Consider the following 11,723-nt stretch of genomic DNA (forward strand, 5'->3'; position numbering starts at 1 on the left):
AATATAGTTGTACAAAAAAAATTTGAAATTTATGTAAAATTAGGCAACTTGATTTGGGTTTAACTTGAACCGAGCTTGAACCAGGCTTGAACAGACAATTTCAGGTAACAAATTGGGCTTGGACGGGCCTGCACAAGTCTTAGCACAACTTGGGTTGAGTTTGAAAAACCTCCCAACCCAAGTTGCACGCCTGAAATTAGTAGTCTACAATTGATAGCGGGCGTAAGAGTATTTTTTGTTAAATTGCCTATAACTCGTTTGGGAACTTGGTTATTTTAGTTATTTTTTTAGTTTTTTAACTATTTTAACCTAGCTAAAAAAGTTACGTTTGGGATGACAATTGCCATTCTTTTGTAGTTAACTAGTGGCCGGGCACATGCATTGCACGTAGCACGTAGTTTATTTTCATCAACTGTTAGTACTGCAATTATGCATGTTTCTTAAATTGGTATGTGAGCCTATTTTGAAAAATATGTTAAAAGCTGACTTTTTGTTTTTTTTTTAAATATGCAAAAAAATAGAGATGTGATGTGATAAAAAAAAGTCAATAAGGCCTTGTTTGGGAATACGCTATTTTAGTAACTTTTTGATTTTTTACAAAAAATGTGCAAAAAAGTATAAAGAGTGATGTGACAACTTATAGTGACTTTTTTATTAAAATATATAGTTGACAAACGAGGTCTTGGCTTTTAACCTAGTTGTCAAAAGAGTATAGAGAATTTATTGGTAAATTGATTTATATCCAAAATACAACTAAGCAATAAATAAATACATATTCGGCTAAAGAATTTAAATGATAAAACAATGATTTGAACCATGATAGACAATTATAAATATTATATATATCAATATAAAAGCAGACATAGAAAATAAGAAAGAGTAATCATTTTTTTGTTTTTCAATCATTATCAATGTAAAAAATAAGGGGACGACCTTTTTTTTATTATTATAAGAAGGGACACGGTTTGTTTATATTTAGGGAAAATTAGTCTAAGGTCCCTCTCCCATATTTAGTAATGAAAAAGATTCACAATATTATTTTATGATGTCTAAGGTCCTTCAACCCCCATACTTATATATCACTGAGAAATTTCTCAAATCAAACCTCATTTTTTTTTTCTCTCTCTCTCTCATTCTAAACTCTTCTGCTAAATTCATCTCTTCTCCTCTTTCTCTCTCTCTCTCTCTGATCTCTGTATCGCTCGCATTCTCTATTATCCATCATTCTCTTGCCAAACCACCAAAAACCAAACCATTGTGGAACGCCATGAACTACTAATGGCCACCGTGGGCCACCAATCTCTCTTTCCGTGTGTGTCATTTTTCGTACAGCTCTTTCTTTTGCTATTTTTCCTTGTCAAAACTTCAGGGTACCAACACTGCAGGTGCATTAATTTTTTCAAATTCTTCACACACAGGAACATATTTGATCTAATCCCCAGTTATTTGTTTGTTTGTTTGTTTTTTTAATTTTATAGAATTTCATATTTTGTTATCTCCTTTGTTGTTGTTACAATTACAATTACTCATGAATTGTTGGCTCTGGAGTGGTGCTACGGATTTGGGGGTTTTTAAGGCGAACTTATGCTCTTGATTTTGTTATAAACGGCCATGGAGTACGGGCTTTCTGATAGTAGTGGTAAGCTGCTCATCATTAAAGACTGTTAAAGATGAAGTGGGTTTGATAGATGTTGGAAATCACAGAAATGGAATTTCTCTGATTCTGGAGAGAATTTCTCTGGGTTTGAGAAAATTTCTTTGGAAAGGTTTGACTGGAAATTTCTCTAGTTTGATCTAGGTTGGGGATTGCAGAGAAATTCTGGGAGTCCTGAGAAATTCTGAGAAATTTTGGGAAGAATTTCTCTAGACTTTGTATCAGTGGTTGCGTGTTTGGTTGTTGAGAAAATTTGTGAAATGGGAAGAAACTTAAAAATTTAAATATTATTAGGTTGAAGGTCAGCGATGAAGATGGTAAAGAAGATGAAGTGGGTCTGAGAGATAAGTAGAGAGCTAGAAAATGGAATTTCTTTGATTTTGAAGAGAATTTCTCTAAGTTTGGAAGGGCATAATTTTTATGGACTTTGTATCAGTGGTTGCGTGTTTGGTTACTAAGAAAATATGTGAAATGGAATAAACTTAAAATTTGTATATTATTAGGTTGAATGTCTGTGATAAAGATGGTGAAGAAGATGAAGTGGGTCTGAGAGATGAGTAGAAAGCTAAAAAATGGAATTTCTCTGATTTTGGAGAAAATTTCTCTGGATTTGGGTCCAGAGAAATTCTGTGAGTCCAGAGAATTTATCTGGATCCAATTTTCTCTGGATCAATTTGAGAGACCTTAGACATTATGAAAATATTATATGTCTTTTATGCTATAAAATCTTAATATTATGGATCCTAAAAAAAGATTCTCTTATATTTATATAGGACTCTAAGAAACATATATATCATTTTTGAGTGTTTAACTCAAAAAATAAAGAAATAGTTAGTTTATATAGGACTCTTCATGATTTTAAGAAAATATAGTAAATTTGAGAAGGTAAAATTGGGATTTAAAAAAGTAGAACACATGACACTTTTATAATAGTGGTAGATTTGATGGTTGTGAGGAGAGAAAAAAAAAAATTATTCTTTGAATGTGATATTTTATCTTATTAATTATTTTAATTTATTTTATCTTTATTAACTATTTTAATCAAAAAAAAAAAAAAAAAAACTAAAACACCCAAGTTCCAAACACCCTCTAAATAAGTTGAGAACTATATAGTTCTTTACGACTAGAGAACTATATAATTCTTTACGACTAGGCTAGTTAATTATTATTATCCAGGCTAGTTAATTATTATTATAAGGGGAGATATCAAATTAGTAGGGATTTGAAAAAATAATTACAAATCAATAATTTTTTTTTAAATATTTATAATTAAAATTGATTTGAAAAAATAATTACAAATCAATAATTTTTTTTTAAATATTTATAATTAAAATTGTAAGTTATTCTATAAATATGTAATTTTTTTCCCTCATTACACTGGGCTACAATTATCCCTCGTTGCAATTAGGTTGCTTTTATTAATTGATAGTGGCTATTAAATCTGATGGCCATATTCTGTTCAATTTGAGCTTATTTGGAAAAACTATAAATTAGTTGTTTATTAACTTAGTTGGATCACCTAATCTTTTTACTTTTCTAAACGTTTTTCATAATAAGTAAAAAATAAGTTAATTTTGTTACATTTTAAGTTAAAAGTTGCTTTTTTTAATATTGGTCTTACATCTTTTTAAATACATTTTCCAATAAACTTTCTCTTATTTTTGTAGAGATTCTAATTTTTGTAATTACCTTAAAATTCTAATATTAGAGATTATAATAAATCCATGAAACTAATCATTTTCTCGCAAATTTAACCCTAGAACACCAACGCATCGTGGGCGTATCTGATTAACCCTAATCACTCCCAATAACTTAGAAATCATTTTTATAACTCCTATATTAATTTTTAGGTCCTCTAATTATAGATTAATTGCTAAAAAATCTTAATTCTCAATAACACCGTTTTCACTCGGTTTCTTGCCTTTCTTTGCGATTTAATTCAACGGGACTGGAATTAATTATTTTAACTATTTTATTATATTGTGTTATCTTGTTGTACCCAAAATTTCTCTATAGTATTTAAATATTATTTTATTCATTTTAATTTGAAATTATTTTTTATAAACTCAGCACAATTAATTCTAAAATATAAAAAATGATACTTTTTTAATGTTTGGCTAGGGTAAACTACTAGTTATATTTGTTGAGTCAAAACCATCAAAACAAAAATGACTAACTTGATAACTAGTTTGATAGAGGTGAAATTTAGTGATTTATTCACTATTTTAACTAAAAAAATAAAAATAACTAGTGTGAGGCAGATGCTCCTAGTCCTACAAAAATTCTTATAAGAAATTACCAAAAAAAAAAAAAAAAAAATTAGGATTTGATCTCTATAACAAAATAAATTTGAAAAAATTAGTGAAATATCTCTCTCTAATTTTTTTGTAGTAGACGTTGTCCAATATGTATTTTTTATTTGTTAAAATACCTTAATATGATCATAGAGAAATTTCAGCTCATCTCTCTGTGAAATTTATGAAATTTCTATATGAAATTTCTCTTTGAAGAGTTGAAATTTTTTTGTGAAGATAAACTTCTCTATGCTGAAATTTCTTTATGTCTAAATTTCTCTATAAAAATATTGAGGGATCCCAATTATTATGAAAATATTGCATGTCATTTATCTTATATTAAACTAAAATCCCCAATGAATTTTAAGTTTTTAATTTTGTCAATTCAAACTCTAATTTTTTAATTTATTTTCAATCTAAATAATTTACTTATTATTTTTAAGTAAATCTAATGAAAAAAAATTGTATTTTAGCCATTAAGCTCAATGTAGATATATGTAGAATGTTTAAAATAATTTTTTTTATTAAATTTAATGACTAAAAAATATTTTTGCCCATTGATTTTACTTTAAAAAAATAGATAAATAGTTTAAATTGAAAACAAATAAAAATTTGAGTTTGAATTAACAAAATTAAAAACTCTGTGTTTATTTTGCTACATGGGTCAAACTCTTTTTTTCTTTTTTCTTTTTTTTTTTAAATTTATAATTTTCCCAATTTTTTTTATATTCCATTAACTCCTTTAATACAAAACAACTTTATTGTCACTGGTTACATCAATGGATATAATTAAGTATGAAAAATCAATATTAAAACAAATTTAGAAAGGAAAATGGTTTGTAGCTAGAATCCGAGCTTCCCCGAATCCCTCGCCTGCCCAAAACGACGTTGTTTTGGGCAGTTTTTTTTTTTTTTTTTTTTCTTCTTCTTATGCAGTCTGAAACTGAAACAGAGGGAGAGAGAGAACGAGGGAGAGAAAGAGCAGAGAGGGGAAGAAGGAATGGAAAGAGAGAGAGGGTCGATCACCGATCGCCGCTCGCCATTCGCCGCTCGCCGTCGCCTCCGCATCCGATCGCCCATCTCCTTAGCCCGTTTTTTTTTTTCAGATCGAAGCCCGATTTTTTTTTTCTTCTGAAAATGTGTTGATGATGATGATGGTGATGATGAATATGTTGTTGTTGATGATGAAGATGATGAATGGTTGTTGATGATGTTGATGTTGTTGATGTTGTGGTTGAATGGTTGTTAATGATGATGTTGATGAAGACCTAATGATGTTGTTGATGAAACTTTTTTTTCTTCTCTCTCTCTCTCTCTGCTACTCTCCTCTTCCTCATTCTTCTTCTTATTCTTTTTTTCTTTCTTCTTCTGCGTTATTGGAAAAAAAAAAAATCAAAACGACGAAACGACGTCGTTTTGAATTCGGGGGATTTGGGGAAGCTCGGATTCGAGCTACGTAGCATCACTGATTTAGAAATTCAAAATTTGTAAATGAAAGAAAATTTGGAGATTCTTTAGATCAAAATGGAGTAATTTAGGAATACAAAATCAATTTAGATAGGAAAGCACTTAGAGAAAATTGGTAATAAATGCAATCTAAAGAAAGTGTAAAGTATTAGGTCTAGTGAATATTTTTTGTTGATGAGAAGTACACGCTTTATAAAATGGTTTGGTGAGAAGTCCTAAAAAAATTTTTGTTTCCAATTTTACTCCTTAACTTTTTTTTATCTGTTTGACTTTTCATTCACTATTTGCTCAAATTTATATCCATCTGTTCAATTTTTTTGTATATTTGTTCAAATTTATATCTATCTACTCAAATTTTTTGACTATCTGTTCAATTTTTCCTTATTTGTCCAATTTTTCTCTTAAATTTTATTTATCTGTTTATTTTTTTTCCTAAATTCTATTTATCTGTTCAACATTTTTGACTATTTGTTCAATTTTTCCTCCTAAATTCTATCTATTTGTTCAATTTTTTTCCTAAATTCTTTCTATCTATTCAATTTGTTTTTATATGTTGAAAATCTGTGTCAACTTTTTTGTTTATCTGTTACAATCATCATCATGAACATCAATTTTTTTCCAGATCTGTCTCATATATACACTCACTCACAAATATATATATATATATATACACACTTATAGATATACATACATATACCAACACCTCTCTGTTATAATCCAAACCAAACCTTATCTACTTTAAACCCTATTACCATCATAGCACAGATTCATCATCATCAACAACAACTAAACCTTAAGCAAAAAGAACTACAAAAAAAAAAAAAACTCAAATCTGATGTTTCTTTATCACAGTGGACCAGTAATGTACACGACTACTCCATTTGCAACTCTCTCTTTCTCAATTTAGATCTCTAAAAATAAATAAATAAATCAGTAATTCAAATCAAATTACACATTGACAATAACTATAAATTCAGACCTAGAATTTGAAAATCAAACTAAAACCTAAATGATCATTGAATGATTTTGTAAAAGAAAAATGTGGATCTGTAAATGTGATAGTAAAAGAGATCGACGAACCTCAATGCTTCAGATTCTAAACCAATCGCCTAAGCCTTCAGAGGTAAGCTGCAAAAAATAATCTAGAGAGATAAACCTATAGAAAGAATGGATGGTCTAAGTACATACACATACACATATGTATGTATGTATGTGTAGACACCCCATTTTGATCGTTCCTAAGACTTGGGCGCTTCATTCCTAACACCCAATGATGAAAGTTACACTGCAAACTTTTCAATTCTCAGTAAAGAAATTTAGATTCAAGCTCTATTCCCAAACCTTACACCTCATTTTGGCCAAACTATTTTAGACCTTAAAACCTTTTTTTCAAAATATTTTTCCAAATGTTTCTACGATGTTCCGAGATTTGCATTTCGATTGAAATATTGCACTTTTTAATAAACCGAGTAAGGACAAAGTGGAAATAAATGGAAGAGAAGTGAACCCTTTGACAAATATTTAAAAAAATCTTATTTATAGGTTTGTAGTTGAAGTAAATAGGAGGGGATGGAAGAAAACTAGTTTAGAAAAAGATTGAGCATCAAACCGTTAAGAAATAAATGAACAACCTTCACTAAATTAAACATATTTTTTTGTGCTCTTGAAATTTAGATGTGAGGCCACCACCATTGGAAAGTGAACTTTTGGGGCTTCAATTTAGATTCAAGAATCACCTAAAACAGAGTTCGGATGAGGGAGATATGTCCATTTGAAGTTGGAGTTGAGAGTAGTTTTGTTTAACCCGACCGGGTTTGTTTAGATTCGGCCGTGGCTTGTTTAGAACCGGCCAGGTTTTAGTGAAAACTAGTCCAGAGTGCCTTTTTAGACCCGACCTTTCGTTATTTGGAACGACCGTGGGTTTTAAGACTCGGCCGAGTCTTAATAGCGCTAGGCAGAGTGTTTTATAGCAGTTTGCTCCCATACACGAGATTTTGCCACCTCGCAATTTCTGGAGATATTTTCGACCAAAACATCTCAAACTCTATAAATAAGACCTCCCACTTCAGATTTTAGGGTTAGAAAAACCTTCCAAGTGCTTAGAACTATCCTTGAACCTTCAAGATTCTTTTGTTTTTCAAATCAACTCTCACTCTCCATACACCATTAAAGCTTGGATTTGAAGCTTTCTTGTAAAGAATTCAAGACATTTTCAGAACCTAGAGGTTAGAGAGTTTTTCTAGGAGATATTTGCAAGAGCTTGGACATACTTTCATCTTAAAAGCTTCATTGATCTTTAAACCTTCTTAAACTATACATATACAATACATATACCATTAGAGCTTCTTCTTGAAGCTTTTTGTTGAAGTTTCGAACCATATTTTAGAAACTTGAGGGTGTTTAAAATTAAGTTTGTTAATTAAGAAGATCTTCCTCTTTTCAAGACGTGAACTTTGAACCTTTTCATCATCTTTTCTCTTACTCTTTTCCTCTATTTTTCCTGTCTTTACATATCATTTTTCAGAGTATTTTGGGGTTGAAATATGTGATTAAAAGTTACAAAAAGTAGAGGGGTTAGCCACTCTTTCTTAGGCTTATTTGCTTGATGTAACCTCTTTGTTCTCTTCCATTTTTGCTCATATTTTCCACCTCTTAAATCTGATTTTCAGCACTGTTTTGTGTTGTTTTTGGGCCGTTTAATATGTTAATTTATGCTTTGAATATTATAGTTGTATTGTTGTGAGTCCTCACGGATTTGGTGTGTCACGACCCAAACCCAATACCCAAAGGTTTGGCGTTGCAATAAGATAAAAATAAAATAATTCTAAAATTTCTGTAGTAGTAACGCAATGAATAATTAAATAAATTAAAATAAAATAATTGGGTACCAAAAGTTTCTTAAAAAGAAACAAAAATAGCATTTGGGTTTTTATTTTATTACAAGAGTCCAATTAAAAACATAGATAGTACAACCAAAAAAAAAGAAGACACTATGATTTATCCCCTATCTTGATCCCGCTAAATCTTGTCACCTAAAAGGGGTAACAATTATAAGCACATAGTAGAGTGATAAATATTATACTTTGAGTATAGGGGTACAAAATAGCCATGGATAGTTATTTAAACTAAAACGTTAACATAATTTAAGTTGAATAAACAAATTATTTAAGTGACAGATACTGAAATACAGAAATTACATAAATAACTATAACCACAGTACAGAACAGAATAGAACAAGCGTCACTAGAGTGACAATCAGAATAGGGGTCAATGGATTCATGACAAACAGAGGACCATAAGGTGGCCAAACAGGGGGCCAATGGTTTATTTAAGTCCCCCAAGGTGTGGGGCTTCCGTAGTGGTACTTACAGAAAATAATTGTTTACAAAATCATTGTCAAATAATTATTAAAAGTTAAACAAACATATCCATGGGTTTCAATTTAAGCAAATAGAGCTCATAAAATAATCCATGCGATTGAAACATTAACATAACCATAAAACATAAATTATATAAAATAAATTGTGGTAACTCAAAACATTCGTAAAATATATTTTGGTAATTCAAGACATATTTAAAACATGTTATGACAGCTCAAGGTATAATATAACTCATATCTGATGTAAATTTATCCCTATTTTTCCCGTGCTCCAGAGCCTCACTTGCTACGCTCCGTCTCCTTACACTTACTTCGTTTTTGTGCTTCCTTAATCTACTTCACTTCACTATTTATACCCACACAATGTGTGAGGCCCAAGCAAGAGCCACACACGTGGAACATACGTGGCAGCATTTCACTTTCCCCCTCCTTATTTACCCCTTAGCTTTGATTTACCCCTTGGCTTTGACCTTATCTCTTAGCAAGAGTCACCTAGGCCTTTGGCTAATGAGAATTGAATTACAAGTTTAAGGGTTATTATCCTCTTTGGTAATCCACAATGATCCCTAAAATGACGTATAATTCTAAGTTAGGTTTGCGTCTAAAAACCTTACCACCCAACTATAGAACATCACTTACCGCTCACTAAAATATTTAATATTAAAAATACGGTGTCTCACAATCTATTCCTTTAAACAAAGATTTCCATTATTTTAATAACATCTAACGTTATCCACAAGCTTTCACGAAGCACTTTTTGATATGCTAAGGAACTCTATTCATTTATTTATGTATTTATTTTATTATTATTATTATATATATTTATATATATATATGTATATTCTATGCATGAGTAATTGATCTAATCACGGTATTGACTTAAATTAAAAATTCAGATCTCACATTTCTCCCCTCCTTAAAAGAAGTTGGTCTTCAAACTTGGCATAGCTTGCTTTTCGAAGAGGTGTGGGTACTTGGCTCGTATTTGGCTTTCAGTTTCCCATGTTGCTTCTTCGACGCGATGATTTCTCCATGAGACTTTTACAAGAGGTACAGTCTTGTTTCGAAGAACTTGATCACAATAATCGAGAATATGTACAGATTGCTTTTCATAAGAGAGGTCTTCTTGAACTTCCAGGTTCTTATAATCAACAACATGCTCTGGATCCCGAAGATATCGATGAAACATCGAAACGTGAAACACATTGTGGACATTAGACAGTTCAGGTGGAAGCGCAAGGCGATATGCCACAGGACCAATCCTTTCTAGTATCTCAAATGGCCCGATGTAACGTGGGTTTAACTTTCCCCGTTTCCCAAATCGGATAACCCCTCTTGTTGGTGAGATCTTTAGGAACACATGATTGCCTATTTGAAATTCTAAGTCTCGTCTCCGTGTATCTGCATAGCTTTTCTGGTGGCTTTGAACAGTACGAATTCGCTATTGAATGAGCTGAATCTTATCACTTGTTATTTGCACGATCTCAGGTCCTAGCAGTTTTCTGTCTCCGACTTCCGTCCAGCATAGAGGTGATCAGCATCTTCTTCCATACGGTGCCTCGTATGGTGCCATATCGATGCTTGCATGATAGTTATTATTATAGGCAAACTCCACCAAAGGTAGGTGATCGTCCCAATTACCTTTGAAGTCTAGCACACACACACGTAACATATCTTCCAAAGTATGGATTGTTCTTTCTGATTACCCATCAGTTTGCGGGTGATAAGTCGTGCTAAATTTCAGAGTGGTCCCCAAAGCTTCTTGCAATTTTTTCCAGAAATGAGACACGAAGCGGGGGTCTCTATCAAATACGATTGAAACTAGGGTGCCGTGCAAACGAATGATTTCCTTAACGTACAGAGTGGCGAACTTAGTAAGGGAGTACGTGATTTTGATTGGTAGAAAATGCGCAGACTTCGTCAATCGATCTACGATTACCCATATTGCATCATTCTTCGAGATTGATTGCGGTAGCCCGACCACAAAGTCCATAGTAATGTGCTCCCATTTCCATTTAGGAATAGAGAGTGGTTGTTAAATTCTTGCAGGTCTCTAACATTTTGCTTTAACCTGTTGACAATGCAGGCATTTGGAGATGTGGCTTGCTATGTCTTTCTTCATTCCTGTCCACCAGAAATGTTCCTTCAAATCGTGATACATCTTCGTATTGCCAAGGTGGATCGCAAACCTCGAGCTATGAGCTTCTACCAATATTTTTTTCTTGAGTTTTGGAAAGTCGGGTACGCAAATTCGATTCTGAAATTTTAGTATCCCATTGCTTATTATGATGTCAGGATCAGGCGTGCCTCCTTGCTTCTCGTACTTTTTCTTCAAAAGTTTATCTTCGCATTGGCGGACTCTAATTTATTCAATCAGCTCGGGTTCCACGATTATGTTGGCAAGCAATCCATTAATCTTCCGGGAAACGAGGATACATGCCAAACTTTTGGTAATCTTTTGACTCAACGCATATGTTACCACGTTAGGTTTGCCTGGATGGTGATGGATCTCCACATCATAGTCCTTCATAAATTCTAGCCATCGTCGTTGCCTCATATTCAATTATGTCTATGTAAACAGATATTTGAGACTCTTGTGATCTGTGTAAATTTCGCAGGTTACGTCGTAGAGATAATGACGCTAGATTTTGAGGGCAAAGATTACTACGGCTAATTCCAAATCGTGGGTCAGGTAGTTCTTCTCTTGGGTCTTTAGTTGACGTAAGGCATATGCAATAACCTTCCCATTTTGCATAAGAGTGCAACCCAAACCATTGTATGAGGCATTACTATAAATTATGAACCCTTCTATTTCCGTGGGGAGTGCTAGCATAGGAGCCATCACAAGTCTGTTATTCAATTCTTAGAATCAACATTCCTGCTTGTCGGTCCATTCAAAGGGTGTGTTCTTCTGAGTTAGCTGGGTCAA

The 11,723-nt window shown here is 32.2% G+C and overlaps 1 protein-coding gene across 1 annotated transcript; it reads right to left on the reverse strand.

Moving 5' to 3' along the window:
• Window positions 1-9,710: 9,710 nt before the first annotated feature.
• Window positions 9,711-10,955, reverse strand: LOC114296867 (uncharacterized). Its single transcript, XM_082918209.1, has 2 exons — window positions 10,866-10,955; window positions 9,711-10,235 (listed from the first exon to the last, which is right to left on the reverse strand). The coding sequence occupies exons 1-2, from the start codon at window positions 10,953-10,955 to the stop codon at window positions 9,711-9,713; spliced, it is 615 nt and encodes a 204-aa protein (XP_082774335.1).
• Window positions 10,956-11,723: the final 768 nt, after the last annotated feature.

Source organism: Camellia sinensis, chromosome 3, assembly GCF_055761805.1.
Source record: "Camellia sinensis isolate YWXY chromosome 3, ASM5576180v1, whole genome shotgun sequence".
In the NCBI taxonomy this organism is placed as follows: domain Eukaryota; kingdom Viridiplantae; phylum Streptophyta; class Magnoliopsida; order Ericales; family Theaceae; genus Camellia; species Camellia sinensis.